Source organism: Orbicella franksi, chromosome 8 (genome assembly GCF_964199315.1).
Source record: "Orbicella franksi chromosome 8, jaOrbFran1.1, whole genome shotgun sequence".
Taxonomy (NCBI): domain Eukaryota; kingdom Metazoa; phylum Cnidaria; class Anthozoa; order Scleractinia; family Merulinidae; genus Orbicella; species Orbicella franksi.
Window position 1 is genome coordinate 6348805 of NC_138152.1, and position 20871 is coordinate 6369675.

The following is a 20871-nucleotide window of genomic DNA, read 5'->3' on the forward strand; positions in this document are numbered from 1 at the left end:
TCCAGTCACGTTGTGTACATCAATTTGTTCCTTTGAATTTCCACCTCTTTGTCCACGACTGGGTTTTGTTCGCGAGCGTCTACGGCCACGACTTGAACTGCGGCTAGACTCTCGTCCTTTATTCTGCTTGGAGTGACAACACACTTCAAAATGACCCATGTGGCCACACTTTCCGCACTTGTGGTCACGTGAGCGACGGCAATCTTTCGCGAAGTGACCTACTTTATCGCATCACCAACATTTTCCCCCTTCTTTTGGATCACTGGTCAAGCTGTTTACTTAACTTTCGGAGATAAGAAAAAGCACTTCGTTGTCATGGAATAACTATGGCCATGGTACTGACTAACGATTTCAATGAGTTTCCTGAGAGTCAGTGTTTGCTCACTTTGACTTGAGATTTTCGTCCTTCAGGAAAATAATGGCGCGATCTCTCACCTGATTGTCCCTTTCGCCCTCGTCGTCACAATGTTCTGCTAGTTTCTCCAGGCGAGTAATAAAATTGTTGATGGTTTCACTAGCGAATGGAGTAGCCGCTAAAAATGTTTGTCGGGCCATCGGAGCGTTCTTTTAAAGCTTGAAGTGTTCCGAGAGGCAGTCCATAGCTTTTTTCGTAATCATTCGCTTCGCGTCGTGCTTCGGCAGAAATCGAATTATTGAAAACATCTCGGACTTTGGGTACAGCGAGGTGAAGTAGTAGCGCTCTTTTTTGTGCAGGGTCGCTGATTCCAGAGGCAGTAACATAGAGCTCAAATTCGTCTTTCCAAGTTAGCCATCGTTATGCAAGGGTAGCTGGTTTACCGACAGCGTCGAACGCAGGCAATCCAAGTAATCCGGTCAAGCAAACGGCCATCTGTGCGAGTTTTGTCCACCGTTTAAACGCTTTTCCACTTCAGCAGCCGTTTGGCGAGTTAAATATCCGTTTTCCTCGTCGCCAAATGTGGTGTCTTCGTCCGAATACACTAAACAACTTGGTTCATAACAACAACGTGTTTTAATCGTTTGACATCTCGAGACCACATGCTAGCTACAATATATCCCATAATAATGAACATACGGGACACTACAGTCTTATTTGATGTTAGTTTATATAGACTGGCGCACCATAAATAAACAAAGTGACGTTAGATAAATTCTGATATGAGTTGAATAAGAATAATATTAGTGTCCTCATAGATGCATTAAGTATTTTGTGTACTGTCGTTTTGGTCGTTATCGACACTTAAATAAAGTCAGTCATTTATTCATTCGCTCATTCAAATATTTATTCATTCATAATTTCATTCGCCTATGAGGGATCACACATGATTATAATTATAACCCACTTTAGTACTTGTAAGAAATTGATATTTACATTAATTGCAAAGCATCTAACTTCCATACGTTTTTCTTTTCTTTTTCTTTTTCTTTTTTCCTTTTCACTAATTAACTTTTAAATCCAGTCATCTCGGTGGAATAAAATGTCAATCATCTGTCAGGCCAATTATGGTTATTAAAATGATGATAAAGCTGCACTTTAAAAACAACCATCTTTCGCATAGCGGACAAACTGAAGCCAATCGCTGGAGTGGCTTGAGAAATCGCTGGTTTCAGAAAACATACCTTACATAATTTGGTCAACTACGAAGAGGAGATCTTGCCTTAAATTAAGTTGGTCAGTAGTGATCCTGAATCGAAAAATAATTTGAGGCTAATGGCGGTCAGAACGCTCTTTGTATTCGTCTTGTCAGTTTGTGAGTATGAAATTCATCTTTTGTTGCTGATAATACCATTAACATTATGAAACCCACAGCATCCACTGTCTGCTTATCGTCAGTTTTGTTTGCATTTTCTTTTTCGTTGTCGTAAGGTCTATAAGCTGGAAAGAAACCGGTGAAACTGCCAATTTACCACTCGGCTTAAATTCGGCTTACGACTCATTAATTTTGTTTGAGCCAATCTTGTTTAAAAATGACTTTAAAGACTTTAAAGTTCGTGTTCAGGTTTTCATGATTATATCACTGTATTTTTTATCGAATTAGTTTTTGATCTACCATTAATGTTTTCTCAATTAATTTAATTATACCAAAGTTAGCTTTAATAAGATGCAAGTAGTTCAGGGATATGACTATTTACAACACATAAAGAGCAAATATGATGCAAATATAATACGGAGAGAAGTTCGGTATCGACTTTTGTGGTTAGTTCTGTATAGTAGTTAAGATATGAAAACATTTCTTTACGAGTTGTGTGCTATAAACATTCGATGAAAGGAAGCTATAAGGGGGACATGTTATACCAGTAATATGACAGGCGGGATTCTATTTGCTTCGCTAACTCGCGGTTTTTTTTTTGTTTTTTTTTTCGCCGAATGGCAAAACACTTTGAGTTACAAAGCTCAAGCGGTTTTCCACCAGCTTAAGAGGCCAGACTTCTTAAAAAAAAAAGCAAAAATTAAAAACTGAATTAACGAAATAGTGCGTGGTGAATAATATAAATTACTATAGAAAGCTATTTAAAGTCATGATCAGCGTTTTATATGACAGGTGTCGTTGTCGTTAGTGGCGGGTTAACAAGCAATAAGAGTGAAGTATAGTAGGAGCCTGACTGGGGTTGTGTCATTGTGATGTAACAGATGTTCCTGCAAAAACGTTTCACATCGAGCGGATATACCAAATGGGGTCGACTGCTTAACTAGTCACAACGATTTTTTAAATATCCTTTTTTGTGTGCATTACAAGATCTATACTTTATGGAAATCAGGGCTGTACCTGATAACAGCTCAGCCGAGACACCTAATTTGTAAAATATTGGAAGTCAATTGTTTATTTCAAGATCCTGTAAGATGATACGTGCGTTAAATATAACAGAAATGAAGTTTCTGTTTTTCTGGTATTCTGAAGGGGAGAAATATTTCATATCTAATTATGGCCCTGGAAATATGTGAATGTTTTGATATCCTTATTTTTCAAATCCAGCTAAATATCGGCAGAATTGATGCAAGCTGTTAATATAACGAAATATGATGAGCATACTAACTTCAGGCTCGCTGTAGCTTACTTAAGGGAAATCCCATCACATAGCGATCTTTAGCCGTGATCAGAAACCAAAAACTTAAGCAGTTGCGAAGCTACATCATGAAGTAACAATGGAAGACAAAAGGTAATAAGAATAATTTCACAACAGCTGTCTGGCACGCAAATTTGGTACGAACAGAACGAGGTGAATAGAATAACAGCTTATTCTTTTATATCCTAAGCGGATAAACGCCTACAAACGATTCACCTGACATAATGCCAGGGAATATTATACACGAAAAATTGTTTGGAGGGTTTAATTTGTTGTGGTTTGTTTGTTTCCTTTATTTTTCTCGTAATAGTGGTTCAGCAAAGAAAAGATTACTCATTCTGTCTCCTTTTTATCATCTCATATAGTTATCGAGAGTTTAGGGAGCCAAAATGGAGGTAAGACATAACATGCTTGAGACCTTGTTTGTTCCTTTGTTTGTTTTCTTTCTTTCTTGTTTCTCTCGGGTTGCTTTCACACTTGGTGCTGGAGCACTGGTGCCTGGGCAACGACACAAACTAGTGCTGCGTTCAGACATTGGTACTCCAAGTACCCAAGTACCATTTAGTTCCCGAGTACAGGGTCGAGACCTTGTACCCAGGCAGGGTAATGTTTCCGAATTCTGGTGTAAGTACTTGGTAAAGCGGTGTGTTCACACTAGTGCCCAGCGAGAATTGTGCTTAAGCAGTGTGATCGGGCACCAAGTGTTAACATGGCCTTAGTCGCCAATAGCTTAGCATAACGTTTTCCGTAACTAATATAACATCCTGAAACCAATCAGAAATGTTTATAATTTGTCAGTTTCTTTTCAATCTTTAAGACTGCAGTGTTCCACAACCCATAGCTATTTATCCTCTGAACGGCGATTATACAACAAAGGAAAAAGACGGTCGACAACCTCCGGGTAACCCTGGTAACAGTGTGTCTCTAGCAGATGGACCAGATGGTAAGGCCAATGGCTCTTATCAGTTCCACGGAACAGAAGACAGCTACATTGAATTTCCCAACAATGTGGGAACTTTGGACGCCCGACACTCTATTACAATGTTATGTTGGGTGTATATCTCAAAGTCCTCAAATTTTCCAGGTCCTCTGTTCATTTATTACAATAACAAAAAGAGGTTTGGTATGGCTATTAAAAACGCCAAGCTGGCCTCGTATTTCAAAGGAATCTTCTCGCCAGACATACAATCAGCGAGACTGGAGTCAAATCATTGGCATTATGTTGGAGCGTCGTACGATCATAAGAAGAATGAAGTAAGTCTGTGGGTAAATGGAACAACAGTCACGCAAAGGAAATTTGCCAATGGCAGGCCTCGTGCTACTGGATATAGGGCCGTCAGAATGGGCGCCATATTCCTCAAAAGGTGGCAAAAGACCGTCAAATTTAAGGGGCGAATTACCGCCATGCAGGTTTATAACTTCTCTTTGACTGAACAACAGATCGAGGCCGTGAAATACCTTTCAGGTAGAGGTAAGAATATAAGTTGTAAAGTTAGTGTATGTTAACGAACTTAATTACCACATTCAATTGAAACTCAAACTTATTCTACCTATTGATTTTAAAAGCCAAAGTGACCAATAGTTTTGTTGGCATGACCATATTCAAGAAAAAAATATTTAACGGTAATACTGTGTGGAAGCTATTCAAGTCTTTCAATATTTATTCTTCTGGTATATAAAAGCAACAGCAATACATGGAAAAAAATTAATTGGTTGCTATTTACAAAAATAACTGAGATACCACGCGTGCTCTCATTGGTCGATAGGTGTGTGTACACCTGTGAGAGTATGTAAACACGGCTGTGATATTTTAGCTTCTTAGTGCGTTTTCCATGTTTACATAAACCGTTCTTAACACTTGGGGTTTTAGAGAAATCTCGAGTTATGCTAACCCTCGACTTCGACTCGCCGAGTTTGCATAACTGTCTGAAATTCTTAGAACCACCGCCCCCACCCCCAGCCCCGTCGTCTGCTCTATTGCTAGAAGGGAAACCGTATTTCTAACTGAATGAAATTGTACATGGACACACTGGATTTAAACCTGTGTATCAACTGATTCTAATTAGTTTCACGAGGGTCAAAAAATTTGAGTTTTATTGCTTGAATACTTTTGAAGTTGAAAATATTTTAACCAGCACCGGTAATTTTAACGTTGCTCAGGATTTCTGATTGGATTGCAAGAGGAAATCATTGTCAGATCATACATGTTACACGTCCCACATGGCACGTCAAACTCTCGTTTCCATATCATTTCGATGGTCTCAATCTCTAGTAGTAATCGGGTAGTTTCGAAATGAGCTGACCTGCATTGTTTATATCTAGTTCTGTTTTATTTTGGTAATGGAATTTTACATTCACGTACAGAAACCGCAACGGCGACATCGTTGCCTTGTTTATCATTAGAGACGACACCAGTAGCGGCAGCGTCAACGTCATTGTCGCCACCTGTAGCATCATCTCCATTTGCATCAGCACGGTTCTCTTCGGCAGCTGCAACATCGGTGGCCACAGCATCTTTACCCTTGAAGCAATCCTCATCCCTACCGTCATTATCATTTGCATCAGCATCATTGATGTTGTCGTTATCGTCATCATCATCACTATCTGTGTCGAATCCATTAACAACGCTCACAGCGACATCATTATTGAAAAAGACAACATCACCGTTACCACTGTTACCAACAACATCGCCCATAATATCACCAGAAGAACTAGTAAGCATTGTGAGGCTGTTAGTAGAAATTGGCTCTTTGTCTGCTGTTAGTCAACTTCTCCAAAGTGTGAAGACGCTATTTAATTATGCATAGTGTGCAGTACATCAGCTAGGTTTTAAAATTAACTATGAAAAATTACCTTTAGAGCTACTGTAAGATGTAAGATGTAAGATGTAAGATGTAAGATGTAAGATGTAAGATGTAAGATGTAAGATGTAAGATGTAAGATGTAAGATGTAAGATGTAAGATGTAAGAAAATATATTACTCAAAGTTTCGTCTTTGCATGTAATTAGCCGTTTGAAGGCCGATGATATCTATATACCTTCTACCTTGTTTGTAAATATAATCAATTTTGACACATCATGAAGATAACTTTTACTTTCTTTATCCTAGACAAGGCAATTCATTTCCAAATTGAACAAAACTGATTTCAGACAAGATACTTCCTTACAGGTACCCGCTTTGTTTACTACCTTAATATTAATCAAACTCCCTGAAAAAAGACGAACCTCTATGTAATAATTATTCAATATTATTAATGAAAACTCTAACAAAATTCACAAATCTGATTGGTTATTAACAAGCCCTATTTTAGCCCAAATATGGCAGTGTACGTCATGCTTTAACTGGACAGTGTCATTTGCCAGTGTACGTTATGCTTGTAATTTAACATTATGCGCCATTTTGCACGCACTCCTTGGACAGATGTACTTACAATTCTTGCCCATGTACATTTTGGCCAAAACACACTCAACTGCATTTTGAGGTATGACGTATAATCATGAGGTGTAGCTGATGACTGTGCTCATCAAATCTTGTCAGTTTTGATAAACTGATAACAAGGCTTCATGCCGCCCAGTTATGTCTGTTATCTCACTGGGTAATCTCTGTAATCACACTGTGATTACTCACTGTGATTGCTGTTGCTATGGTAATTCTCACTGCTACACGGTCTTCAGCGGTAGTCCGATGTTAGTCACTCCCATGATTACAGACCGAATTGGATTTCACTCAGTCCAGATACCCTTATTAACTGTACGTAGCTCTCTGACAATATGAACCAATTAAAAAGAATGCCATAATGTGCTTGTGTATTTGCAGAAGGCCAGCAGCTTGTTCGAAAACTTCACCAAGCAATACAAAAATATAATTGGCAACCATGAAGAGCAACTGGCTGCAACAGCAGGAAACGGACTACGAAGGGAACTTATCTTTCATGCGGCAGTTGCCTTTGAGGAATTTGTCAAACGCTATGGCTTTTACCACCTCAGTACATCAAAGCCTGACATAAATAATACTAACAGCAAGCTTTGTGAGTAGAAACTATATAGCCTGCTTTTGCAGCGTGTTTGAGTCGTGCAACAAAATGTTCCATGAAAGCCATACATTTTTTTAAAAACTTAATTTTAAAATTCTCTCAGGTTACTCCTCCATTTAAGTGTTATTATGTCGTATACTAGGGTTGCTACAACTTCACTGTCGGAAGTGTTACGCAGTCAAACTAACATATATAAGTAGTGCGTATTATTCTCGTTCGATAACATAACGCCCGGTAGAAATTCTCCGCTGTATTATAGCAAGTTGTACAACCACTTACTGGATGGAATTTCCATTTTCTTTTCTTCTCGTTCCACAGTTCTGCGTATTCATCGAGTTTTCCACCAAAACGCAAGCGATTTTCAGCTCCAGAAAAAAAGAAGACAAAACACCATCAAAGTTCCGTCACTAAATTTCAACAACAATGGTTTGTGTAAACAAAATGTGTGTTTCAAAATTACAGTAATTTTTAAATGTATCTAATCATGTTCTCCCATTCTAAAATACAGACTATGTTTTGATTGATAAACCACAATCGACTTTTGTTCTCACTATGACATATTGTACCATATTGACATATTATTAGCCATATGGCTTGCTCCTACTCTGATCAAGTGCTAGATAATTGAACCTATAAATACCATTCATATACTGAGTCATGACAAGTCATAACTATAGTCTAGGAATCTAATCCAATCTGAGTTCAATCTACGGTCGTTGCTAGTTGGTATCTTATACAAGGATCTCCATGAACTACTTATAACAAATCACCCCAACAAAGATGAAAGTGAAAACATCAGGTAAGTTAACGAAACCTGGATTCGACATTGCAAAATAATTTTTGTTATTGCGTTCGCTGTTCAATGCAGGTCCTTTTGTCTGATAATGCACGTCGCAGCTGGGATTTGTATGATGGGGAAAATGAATTTTGCATTTCCAGGGTATTTACTTACTTTCCCAATTAAACGGCCCCAAGGTTTATTGACTCTTTATTTCAAAGTGTGTGGGAGGCGCGGTGCAGGGCACATGGTTAGTGCGCTCGTCTCCGAGTCGAGCGGTCCGGGCTGGGGACATAGCGTTGTGTTCTTAGGCAAGACAACTGAATAGGTTTAGTAGGAACGGCGCGAGTTTCGGCTTTTCAGCAGTACCAAGACCTAGCAGCAACTAAGCTTATTCGTTTATCCACATTCTATTTAGGCGAATCAACACAGTGATAATGGCCGCTACAATGTATCCCAAGCCGCAACAGTTGAAGCAAAACGTCATTCTAAATTTCAGAAACCTTAAGGTAACAAAAAGGTCAAATTTGGTTTGTCTGTTTTTATTCGGTTTAAACATCAATAAATCTGTTTTCAGGCCTTCAATGGAAAGAGACAATGTGCTTTTTGGAGGAGCGTGAGCAAAAACAAGTAAGCTTCCAACTCTATTTATGTTATAAAATAACTGAAATACTACACGCGCTCTGTTTGGGCAATACAGTTGCCAGACCTATATTTTATTGTACCGTGCTTTTTACTTATTGTACAGTGCTTTCATTCTTTTAGTCGGTGTGATAGGTTTGCCACATCATCTCATGAATTTTGACGAGAATAAGAAACTTGATCAAATACAATAAAATTTGATTTTCCTCTCTTTGACAAACGTTTTCCATAGTTATTCCATAAAAGCAATAGACCACTCTCTCTGTGCCTTTACCGAAAAGTTTGTAAATCACCAGCCGTTAGGCTAAGCGTTAGCCGGCAACATCCCGCGTAGTTTATTGCGCCGGTGAACCCGTAGAAAGAGTGGACTATTACTGATTCTACTGTACTTTATAGACAATTACTAAATGCTGCTTTTCGTTTTGGTATCCTTGAGGAGTTTCTACTCTGAAGTAATTGCGTCAGAAGGAGGCATATCAACGCGGGCTCAGCAGCCAATTTACAGTCGATTGACTTTATTCTCTGACCTAATCAGGGACAGAGCAGTTAAAAAGCTGTTCTATACATGGCCTCTGTTTCAAAGAAGAAAATTATTCCGTTTCAGTTCAGACGGGTGGTCAGGGAAAGGATGTCATGTTGTGAGATCGAAGAGCAGCTCAGGACAAACAGAATGCAGCTGCAATCATATGACTCACTTCGCTGTTTTATTCGACTATGGGGATGACTTTAAGGTAATATTTATAGAAATCACTTGGACGTTTTCACAATTATGTTATTTGTCTATGTGTGATCATGGTGATGTCAAATTATTAACGCTTACACTGTATTTTTTTTCTGCCGCCAATTTGTGAAACAGGTAACAAAAACAGACGATAAGGTATTGGAGATTCTCACATACGTGGGATTAACTCTCTCTATCACTGGAATAATTCTCACCGTTATTACTTATCTTCTACTCACGTAAGTAAGCTTAGTCTTTTAATAAAATCAGCAAAATAAATTATTATAATGATTAGAGAGGAAGCCACATCAGCCTTAGCTGGTTTTCATGCGAGCGCTCTATCCTGGTCGAATTGGAATTCGGAATGTTGGGTTTTGAGAAGGGAGGAAAAACGGAGTATTCTGAGAAAAACCCTCGGAGTAAGGCGAGAACCAACAACAAACTCAACCCTCACATGGCATCAGACCGGAATCAAACCCGGGCCACATTGGTGGGAGGCGAGCGCTCTCACCACTGCGCCATCCCTCCTCCCCTTTCTGTAAGTTTTCAGGCATAGATTATTATAGACTCGCCACACAAGAGTTCCATAGTTAAGGTATCGAGTGTGTCTTTGGTAGTGTTTTTGTTTTGTTATAATCAGTCCTTATATTTTGTTGCATGACCATTACTTTGGACAGCGATGTTCATCAGCCTCTATCTCAAATAAGAATGAGTCTTGCTGGGTCTCTCGGGTCTGGACAAATAATCTTCTTTGCCGGTATTGATGCCACAGATAACGAGGTAAGAGACCTCTCGAGGTTCAGTGAGAACCTCCACATTAAGTAATCATCACCTTCCGTTGTAACGTAATCACAGGACTGCAGGGAATCCCGTGCAAGTGTTCCATAAATGAGCCACACTCGTGAAGCTCTACTAGGTTCCTTGTTGCGCCTCACCTTAATTTTAACCCTATCTCGCACAGTCAAAATGGTCAAAGGAGCTCAGTCACGGCATTTTGAGTTATTTTGACCCCGTGCAAAATTACCTTTATATAGACTGGAGGAAACCTGAAAATAGTAGTTTACTTAGATAGAAAACCACCAATGAGACCACAACAAACCATAAAGGAACAAGGTTGTTTAAGGGTAGAGTAGATTTACACGAATTACAAACAAAGAACTTAAAAAATTTAGGCCAAACTTTTCAAGACGCGCAAACCATTACGTAGCTCGTTTAAATAGTACATCCACAACTGACAGGAAATAAGCTTTGCTGTTATATATTTCATATTTTTTTATGAATCCCGTTAAACATTCTTTTAGATTCCACTAATGCGAAATATATTGCGACTGATGCTCAGAGAAAAATCATGAAAGACACCTCAGAGTTCCCTACAAAACATGGAAAACCCGACTGCGATCTACATGTATGAGAAGACGGCCGTGTAGCTTAAATGGGGGGAGAAGGAAAACTTTTCTGGGGAAGTGAGAACTTAATTACAAATGCATTTTCTGCTTTACAGGCTGTCTGTGTCGCAGTAGCGGCCCTTATTCAGTATTTCCTGATGGCAGCTTTCTGTTGGATGCTCGTCGAGGGAATCTACCTTTACTTGTATGTTGTCAAAGTTTACAACATCAACAACAAGATGACCATCTATCATGTATTGTGATGGGGTACGTTGTGTACGATTTTCATTTGCCATTATTGTTGGGAACACCAGCTGTAATTAGTTCTCGCTGTATATTCTAAAGACATCTCCCTGTTTCACTGCAGGTTTCCCTGCTCTCATGGTCGCCATTTCGCTGAGCATTGCTGCAGGAAAAGGTGGCTAATTTGACAACGGGAAGAAAAATCTGGAGCCAAACTCATCACGCAGTCACGTGTGGACCATAATTGGAAGGCAAGACGAGAAGCCATATTGTCTATTTAAATGGCGGTTCCACAACAAACTGCGAGATGACTACTCGCCCCAGATTTTATCTGGTGGCCAAAGAATAAAAACATGTAGAGTTTGTCTCAGTGAAACCGTGCCGACGAGATGTAGATATACCTTGAGTCACGCTCTTCACGCAAGCCATGTGTAATATTGCCTTTTATTGACCTTTTCCCAATACTGTTGTTTATTATCTTGCAGGCTTAGTATCAAAGCATGCGTGGTGTTTATTCCCCTACTGGGGATCACGTGGTTGTTTGGTCTTCTGGCTCCACTGCACACAGCTTTTGTCTATATTTTTACAATTCTCAACTCCATTCAGGTTTTTATTTTATTTTGACAAATTCTTATATTGTTTCAGACATAAATTATCGTAAACGTCAGAGAATTTGATCACACTTTAAAGTGCACCTAACCCCCAAAATTTTTTTTCGCTAAAACGAATCTACTTGTTATTTGAAATAGTTCTGCGAAAAAATTTTTGGATTCCGTTAAATCCTCGATTTTCTGTGCCCCGACGAAATCTCGAAAATAGCTCCAAAACACCGCCATTTTGTTTCACGACCGAGTTTGAAGAGAATGGGTCCAGCGGCTCTTGTGACGTCTACCCAGGAAGGTTGGATATCCCACGTCCTCTCATTTCCTTCAGGATGGTGCAATACACATTCGAAAAGCGCGCAGAAACGCCTTCCAGAGGTACTATCGGCTGTTGCAGCAATATTCCAGATTTAAAGAAAGATATACTGTACAATTTACTGACGATGATCCGCTAATGGTGCAATAAAGACGTAAACGATGGTTGATTTTGTCGAACCGAAACAAGCGAACTGAATCTGTGAGAACCATTGAAGAACTCTCACTGGAATTTGTTCCGCAGACTTTCGAACGCTACTTTCATAAATTTTCTGCTTAAAGCTAACCAGCGATTTGTAGAAATACTACCGACAACCTATATCTTCCAATCCCGCAGTATTTATAACATAACCGGCAAAGTTGTGTGATCCGATCATGATCAAGAAGCGTTATACTGATATGTAAATAGATCGCAACTGTACGCCGCTAACCAACACTTATTTCTCTTTCGATTTAGATGAAAGTCGAAGATTAATCCTTTAGAATCACACGATAGCAAAATTGTTAGACTCACAGAGTTTTTCGAAGGTTTGGAAATCAGCAGTGCGACAGAGATTCTGTGCAAGAGCGTCGAAAATATGAACGCGTAACATTATCTGCGGACCGCTTAGGGAACACATCCTTTTCGCTTATCCGACGAATTTCACTGCAAACTTTGAGAACACTTTACACTGGTTATTTGGAGTTAAGACTTAAAACGTGTGAAATCGGTAATTGTATGAAATGTTTCCTTCCGCCTTGCTTCTCGCAGCTTCAAAAATACAGGTCCAAACAATACGATTTTCAATCGATCGAAGCCAATGTTTTGGAGGTCATCAAGTCTCGAAAACTGCAACACGTACGTCGCTCTTATAAATATGAAGCATTTAACTGAAAGTAAAACACAAACTGGATTTAACAGAACAATCACACCTTGACAAAATACATTCTCGCCAAGGACAAATGTAGACGGGCTATAAACACGCGTGGGAATCTTATGTTTAGATGACGAAATTACCATCCAAAGCAGTCCTTGAGTTTTCTTTCCTGCTTTTCGTTTGCCTGCTCCTCCACTCCGTATCTAGCTTTCCATTCCTGATATACAAGCACCTCGTCCGCAAAGATGTCTTCCCCTTCGTCGCTTGAAATATTGTAAATTGCTCTCAAAGCTCTAAGCAGTGAGTTCACAGTTGTCGAACGTGCTCGATCGAAGTTTATTTCGGAGCCTTCCGAATCGAAACTTAACTCTGACTCCAGTGACGAAAAAGAAATGATTCTGAGACAAAACTTGGACGTTTTAGTCCCAAAATACATCGGAACGATTAGTTTTGCGTTCCATTTTCTCGAGGAAATACAGAGAGTTGACTGAGGCGCTATTGTGTTTGGTTCCTGGGTAGACGTCATCAGGTACCGCCACCCCAGACTCCCTAAAACGCGGTCGTGAAACACTTCAAGCGCGACTTTGAAAGGACATAGAAAATCGAGGATTCAGCCAAATTCAAAAATGTCTTCGCCCAAATGCTTCAAATAAAGTCTAGATTCGTTTTAGCGAAAAAAAAATTTGGGATTAGGTGCACTTTAAAACTATTTTCTATTAAGATAGCGTAGATGGAAAAAGGCAAGCAACGTGAGACCAATTTAAAACCCCGTCCAAACTGAAAAAAATACCTTATACCTTTATATTAATATTTATGTTTTACATAGCAAGGCACGTTTCAATTGTTTTCTATAATTCGTTTTTACAGGGATTCTTGATTTTTCTCCTACACTGTGTGAGAAGCAATCAGGTAAGAGCAGCCTAATAACAATTGGTGAATCAATTGCTGGTTTTCATTATCGCGCCACGAAAACGTTTTGAAATGTAAGAGAAGATTAATACGTAATTAACTTCTCCGATCTGAGTCTCAAGTCTTTGAGATATTTTATCATCAAATTATCCGTCACAAAATGTCACTCAAATTTATAGAGCTTAGTATGAATACTCCATATTTGTGTCCCTCGAATCGATAGTACAAATATGGAGATCACTTCATCTTACTGAAGCATTAAACATTCTTTTCAACGCATGTGACAGCCTTCTCGCGGTCTTCTTGATGCTGTGTGGTGTAATGAACTGAATTTTTTAAGAAATAAGAAAGCCATAACTTGTGAGAAAATCTACATTTCGGATGTTGTATAGGCAAGTAATCTAAAAACTTGGGGTGGGGGAATTTTTTTTTTTAGAATCTGATGGCGTCATATGAAAATTATCAAACATTTTCACTCACGTTGCCATCTGTAATTTGATCGGTCAGAATTTCGGAGATGGCCTGTGAGTTGCCCTGTGTTTGTTTTATTTGAGAGGGGACGGGTGGGCGAGTGGCAAAGTGGTTCAGCTATGTTTTAATTTGGAACAAATATTCCACTCATCAGTCGCAGATCAGACTTGCCGTTTCATATTTTAACTCTTCTTCTTCTTCTTCTTCTTCTTCTTCTTCTTCTTCTTCTTCTCCTTCTCCTTCTTCTTCTGTTCTCTTAAATCTTCTATTGTACTTTATCTTCAGATTAGAGAGCGGTTCAAAAGAAAGATGAATGCGATTTTTCCAGCTGCAAACAATGGAAAACCTGCCAAGGAAAAGTCACGGGTTAATCAATGCGATGTCGGCGTTGTGAGAAAAATTGAGGTGAAGCCATGCGACAACAACAGCAAGCTCTATCCCGACAGTATATTTGAACTGAAGTAGCGATAGATTAAAACTTTATTTGTACGTTACCTGCTTCTCTAGTAGCCTAAAGTCATTTTAAGAATCAGATTTATCAATCATTTAGCGAGTTCAAGAGTACAGAGGTAATTTCTGTTGCTTTAAAGATATTTCAGAGGGTTGTCACCTTCAGTTGAAGCTACGAGGCATTGATTAACTGATTAAATAATTACGTGGCTGGCAACTATAGATTTACTATCACCTCTAAGACAAATAATTTGTTACGGTTTCTGAGGATTTGTCGTTGTTAGCTACACTGCAAGTAATGTCTACCATCATGTATGCATCTTAGTCTGTCATGCATGACGTAATCTTGTAAAGTACTCAAAGTACGATGGTTATTAAAAAAGCAAGAATTTGTGACAAATTACTATGGCGTCTCGTGTGTTTAGTTCATAACATCAATGAGTTTTCAACAGGGCCAAAAGCAAGACAGGCGTCCGTGGTTGCTACGTTAACATTCAAGCTTTTTATTATTATTTACAGAATCACACTGCATGTGTGGAATAATATCGTAATACCATTTTCCATTGAATTGAACTTGCCTCTCTCGTATTAAAACCTCCGACCGGATGTTCTCCATTAGGTTTTGCTTTATGCTAGCAACTTTTAATTGTGTCCGTTGATCTACTTCTATGTCGCCTTTACCTTTACCTTTACCTTTGGCTTAAATCCTTTTGAAATATCTACAAATAGTGCCCTCGCGACGGCTTGTCTTATTTCTTGAATTAAATGGATAAGACTCCGTTTAATATGAATGTCCACTATGTTTAATTATGTACCCATGCAGTCTGTACAACAGTTGCTTAACGTCAGTCACTAGCAAGTGCATGTCGCGAATTATTTTCACAACTGGATTTCAGCTCGATGTCGAATATAATTAACAATTATTACATGAGCGCGCGTTGGATATGAGTTGGCTATAACCAATCTCATATCCAACAAGCGCGAATGGAATAATTGTTTTATTAAATTCGGTGCGTTTGTATTCTTGGAGATATAGCTTAATTTTATTGGATTTTAATTTTACAAAACGACCGGAAGTCGATGTGACAAAAACAACAACAAGTGGGAAATCACATGACATGCGCGCCGTTTGTAAAATTACTTGAATGAAAAATTTGAGAGCGAAGCAAGAGAATTTGCTGAATGAAATTGCAATCAAGTAGAATTCAAGAAACGCCTATCAAATGAAGGAGATATAACCTTGGTCAGAAATTTTGAAAAGCGTTCAAGTTCGAGTCATGGAGAAGAGCCAAATAATTGTGCACTTGCACATTGCCATTGTAATAATGCTGCGGAAAACTTTGATCGCCATGTGACACAGACGTTGTGCCAAAATCATTCTCGACAAGATCTCTCTCAGGATTCCCTTGCTTTGAAAGCCTTGGCATTTCGAGCTGTATGTGTGGAGCTCATTGTTGGGCAGTTTTAGAGTCAAGGACAGAAACTATCTTAGCGTCAGGTTCATCTTCAGAATCTCCGAGGCCACCCTGGTGGTTTTTCGTGGCTGGTAAAGAACCGGGCTTACTTCGGTTTAGCTCAAAACACTCAACTCCTTGGGGTGTTTTTCGCAAGGACAGAATTGTTGGCGCTAGCTGTCGTTGATTCTCTCGTCGTCGTCGGCCAAAAAAGAGACTGAGATGAAACTAGGTCGTCCTCTGTAGCTGTGCGGAATTCTTGCTCTCGGCCGATCCGAGCTTGCTTAGTCGAACAGTTTCCTCATCTGCTCATTGGAAACTGGTTTCTTATGGACTACGCCGGCAATTATGCCTGTTTTCCTGCGGCCTTTTACAAATGCGTATGCTCTAATAATTTATTTGCCTGGTCAGAGATAATGGAAAACAGTTTGTTGTACGGCGGCGTGCGAAGGAAATGACCAACTGGCGGCTTTAATGGATTTAATCAATGAACTTTTGCAATACGTGTCATCTTTCTTCCTCGCAGACGAGTAAAAACTCTTCAACTGAACATTCAGTTCTTCTTTTGATATTTCTTATATCGGTTTCGAAAATTTGGTGCCACTAGCAAGCCATTCTGTTAAGGTAAAATTTGTTTTTGTTACATAATCTTCATGAATGCGTAAAATCTCGCCGGTCATATTTTAATTTTGCAACTTTAAGGGAAACTTAACGTATACGTACCGTTAAATAATCTTATCTCGAACTTTGTGGCTTTTTTGTTGTTACTGGAACGGCATTGTCCATAATTTCCTGTATTTCCTGTGTAGATAGCTCACCGAATGTGCTTTTTTTCATCCATTTTTTTTGTCGACGAAACTTCGCTTCACGCGAAAAAGCTCATGCCGAGCGACATTTGCCGCTTTCATCTCCATATAAGGTCAAACGCAGGTATAATGGCTGGTAACCGAGATCCAGTGAACCAATCAGAAAGCTAGAATTGCATTATCCGAGGCTGAGAATTTAATAATTATCATTATCATGTTTTTAAACAAAAAAGGAACTCTGAGACGTCAAGCGAGAGAAACGTCCTCCCCTGAAACACACTTCCTTGTTTTAATATGATTTTCAATGCCTCTGACTTAATTTGACAACCAAGCAAATAAGCTGACCACAACATGTTCATTGTGTTAAAAATTTCAACACAAGAAGACACTTTCAGTGGTCAGTTCTTGGTTTCCTCCATATCATATTCATTTTGTTGTGTTAATCTTACACACCATTAAGTGCTGGTCAATATTTAAAACGGCACTTATTCAGCGAATTCTGTTTATATAATATGGATGATGCTGTTCGTCGCCAACAGTTTTGCTGTCATGTGTTTGAATGGTTCTCTTTGAGTGTTATTGACACACGGGCAGCTTATTTTCATCAGTACAAGTGACTTTAAGGAGAACACTGATAAAGAAGTCGATATATAAACCAAATGAGAAATTCTAAAGTAACGTTTGTCAAGAATTTTAATGAAGAAAAGAATTCTTATCTTCTCTATGATGACAAAGAAATGATTACAACCAACTTTGCCGGTGTGTCAATAACGCTCAAAGAGAACCATTCAAACACATGACACAAACACATGAATCGTAGTTTAATTGCAAAGCATCTGTCTAGTATACAGTTTTTGACGCCGGCGCACTGGTTCAATTGCAAATGTTGTCATGGCAGTGGAATAGTATGACAATCTTCTGTCATGCGAGTTGAGTTAATCAGTAACAAACAATATTCATGCAAGATGTTCTTCAAAAACCATGATCTTTCGCATGGCCATCTATAAGGACAAAGCAGATCGTAAATACTATCGGTGGTGCTTGACAAAGCTCAGGAATCAAAAATCTCGCCGTACGCTTGTTTGGCTAATTGCGAAGCAGCAAGGGACGTATTAGGATCGTGAGGAACAGTTTCAGACAGATGGCGGTCAGAACTCTTTTTATAATCGTCTTGTTTGGTGAGTATAAACTTGATCTTTTATCGCCGATAATCGTATTTTTAATGTGAAACGCGCAACATCCGATGACTTCTTGGCGTCAGTTTTGCGTCGATGTTTTGGTAGCTGTAAGGTCTACAAGCTTGGAAGAACTGATCCAGTGAAACTGGCAGTTTGCACCACACTGTGTTAAATTATTCGGCTATCGAACCATATCTGCATGCGAATCAATCTTGCCTTATATTAATAATATCTCTTTAAGTTAAAAAAAAAAAAAAAACTTTAAAAGTCTTAAGTCCGTGCTCAGCTTTGTCATGAAAGTTTAATATATTTTTAATGGTTTTAGTTTTTGTTCGGCAGAAATGTTTCGAGTAATTCATGCAAAAGGTTAGCCTCAAGAAACATAATTTCAAATCCTACTTCGCACCAGTTATGATATAAAAATTAAACGGACTGAAAATGGATATATAACTTTTATAGATAATTTATAGATAATTTATTATAAGAGAGACGTTGTTATGACAGGTGGGTTCTTACTAGCTTCCCTAACTCACGAGTTTTTCGCTGGAGGGCGAAAAGGTTGGGAATAGTTGCGAGGCTCAGGTGGATTTCCACCAGCTAAATAGGACAGATTTCTTTAAAGAAAGTAAAAATAACAAAATATACGGCCTGACCCCTGGTTGTACAGCTTGTATACGTCACTGCAGAAAGCCATTTAAAGTCACGATCACCGTTACGTATGACGGGTTGCGTTGTCATTCGTGGCTGGTTAACAACCATGAAGAGCGACGTATGCTAGGTTTCTGATCGACAGTTCTTCCCGCGAAAACGCTTCACCTCGAAAAGATTCAGAAAACTACGTCCATATAATGACCTGCGTTGCGGGCGTAAACGGGGGATGGGTAGGAAGGTAAAAAGCGTCAGGAAGAAGAGGAAGCAGCGCCTGCTGTAAGAACCCGGCTTTTTACATTACGCCTACCAACTTCCGCGTAATCCGATTCCATCAACTGTGAAGTACTTACTGTTAACAGGTTCACCAATCCGCTTCTCGGCATAACTGACTTTCGTTCGAAATTAATTTAATTGCGATTTGAGTATACGCACAACCGCTTAACTAGTCGCAACAATTTGTTGAAGGAAAACATTCTTAGCTAGTACTAGGTGAACCGAGACTCTAGCCTTCGTGAAAAAAATTGAAATTATTTGTTTATTCCAGGATCTTGTGAGGGGCTATAATTTAAATATGAAAGAAATGATCTTTTTTTCTGATATATTTTTTTTTTCTGGAAGAACTTATGTATGGCAATGATATGACCCTGGGAAGATGTTAATGTACTGATATCTTCATGTAGGAAATAGACTCATAATAATAGACCCATTTTCAGGCTCACTTAATTAAGTTTACCTTTTTTAAATCTTATCTCAATTTAACACAGTTGCGTTCAGCTCTCACTCATACATGTAGGCCCAGCAATTAAGCACGCTGAAAGTGCCGTTCCATGCATATCAATTGAGCGATTGATTCTGCGACCCCCACCTCGTTAAAATTCCTTTAATTCCGTGAAATAATTCAGTTCTCTTTTATATCATCTCATATAGTTACCGAGAGTACTTCAGGGAAGAAAAATGGAGGTAGGGTTTCTGCCTTTTCTAGGGATGCTTTTCACTTTAATGTCATCAAAAATTAAGATAGTTACCATTTAAAATATTAGGACAGAAATCTCATAGATGATTAATATACAGTCAAACCTCTATCAAGCAGACCCCATATTAAGCGGACACCCTCTATTAAGCGGACAGCAGTGCAAGTCCCATTTTTCTTTTCCCACATTTACTGTAAAAAAATACCTATATTCAACGGACACCTCTATTAAGAGGACGAGGACATCTTAAACTTGACTTTTATGGTCATTTCTATTGTTAGAAACCTGTATCAAACGGATACTGCAAAAAGAATGCATGATTGTTTTTGTCTACGTTTTAATAGATCGGTCATTTGAGTTTGCCAACAAACTGAGCTGTCACAGAAATGCAATATTTTGTTATTCGGGAACCTGTTTTCAGCGGACACCCTGTATTAAGCGGACACTAGCAAGAGTCCCAAGGCTGTCCACTTAATACAGGTTTAACTGTATAAAAAGCCTGGCCAAATTTGTAGACCTTTGTATTGGGGACGCCGTGTTGGTGTGTCTTGGAAGGGCATCGGTATGGCAGCCGTGAAGTAACGAAACATTTGTTAATACATACTCAAATTCTTTTTGATCTTTAAGACCACAGTGTTCCAGAACCCATAGCTATTTATCCTCTGAACGGCGATTATACAACAAAGGAAAAATACGGTCGACAACCTCCGGGTAACCCTGGTAACAGTGTGTCTCTGGCAGATGGACCAGATGGTAAGGCCAATGGCTCTTATCAGTTCCACGGAACAGAAGACAGCTACATTGAATTTCCCAACAATGCGGGAACTTTGGACGCCCGACACTCTATCACATCAAATTTTCCCGGGTCCTCTGTTCATCTATTACAATAAAACCAATAGTGACAAGTTTTTTGGAATGTTTATTAGTAACGCCAAGCTGGTTGCGAATTTCAAAGGAAACGCCTTACTACACATACAATCACAAACACTGGGATCAAATCATTGGCATTATGTTGGAGCGTCGTACGATCATAAGAAGAATGAATTAAGTCTGTGGGTAAATGGAACATTAGCTGGACAAAAGAAATTTGCCCATGCCAGGCCTCGTGCTACTGGATATAGGGCCGTCAGAATGGGCGCCATATCCCTCAAAAGGTGGAAAGAGACCCTCAAATTTAACGGGCGAATTACCTCCATGCAGGTTTATAACTTCTCTTTGACTGAACAACAGATCGAGGCCGTGAAATACCTTTCAGGTCGAGGTAAGAATATAAGTTGTAAAGTTAGGGTATGTTAACGAACTTAATTACCACATTTAATTAAAACTCCAACCTATTCTACCTCTTGATTTTGAAAGCCA

At 39.0% G+C, this 20871-nt stretch overlaps 2 protein-coding genes and 1 pseudogene across 3 annotated transcripts; all 3 read left to right on the forward strand.

Moving 5' to 3' along the window:
- The first annotated feature begins 326 nt into the window (after positions 1–326).
- Positions 327–4664, forward strand: LOC145494114 (uncharacterized). Its single transcript, XM_081473581.1, has 3 exons — positions 327–369; positions 3411–3440; positions 3863–4664. The coding sequence occupies exons 1-3, from the start codon at positions 327–329 to the stop codon at positions 4549–4551; spliced, it is 762 nt and encodes a 253-aa protein (XP_081329707.1). The 3' UTR covers positions 4552–4664.
- Positions 4665–4673: 9 nt separating this feature from the next.
- LOC145494115 (adhesion G protein-coupled receptor E3-like) lies at positions 4674–14555 on the forward strand. Its single transcript, XM_081473583.1, has 13 exons — positions 4674–5759; positions 6155–6214; positions 6863–7077; positions 7762–7878; positions 8276–8366; positions 8435–8487; positions 8936–9230; positions 9356–9459; positions 9898–10000; positions 10722–10867; positions 11334–11454; positions 13490–13531; positions 14288–14555. Exons 1-13 carry the CDS (start codon positions 5619–5621, stop codon positions 14465–14467), a joined length of 1668 nt encoding a protein of 555 aa, XP_081329709.1. The 5' UTR covers positions 4674–5618; the 3' UTR covers positions 14468–14555.
- Positions 14556–17576: 3021 nt separating this feature from the next.
- Positions 17577–20835, forward strand: LOC145494475 (uncharacterized; annotated as a pseudogene). The gene is made up of 3 exons (XR_014050254.1): positions 17577–17890; positions 19469–19501; positions 20140–20835. The product of XR_014050254.1 is annotated as an uncharacterized LOC145494475 (transcript).
- Positions 20836–20871: the final 36 nt, after the last annotated feature.

What these genes read in the sequence shown, in the direction of transcription:
- LOC145494114 (XM_081473581.1), top strand. Translation starts at nt 327, where the DNA reads ATGGCCATGGTACTGACTAACGATTTCAATGAGTTTCCTGAGA. An exon ending in TTTCAATGAGTTTCCTGAGA is followed by an intron (nt 370 to 3,410) that starts GTCAGTGTTTGC and finishes CATCTCATATAG; the next exon opens with TTATCGAGAGTTTAGGGAGC. An exon ending in TTTAGGGAGCCAAAATGGAG is followed by an intron (nt 3,441 to 3,862) that starts GTAAGACATAAC and finishes TCAATCTTTAAG; the next exon opens with ACTGCAGTGTTCCACAACCC.
- LOC145494115 (XM_081473583.1), top strand. Translation starts at nt 5,619, where the DNA reads ATGTTGTCGTTATCGTCATCATCATCACTATCTGTGTCGAATCCATTA. An exon ending in AGGAGCGTGAGCAAAAACAA is followed by an intron (nt 8,488 to 8,935) that starts GTAAGCTTCCAA and finishes GGTATCCTTGAG; the next exon opens with GAGTTTCTACTCTGAAGTAA. An exon ending in ACTATGGGGATGACTTTAAG is followed by an intron (nt 9,231 to 9,355) that starts GTAATATTTATA and finishes TTTGTGAAACAG; the next exon opens with GTAACAAAAACAGACGATAA.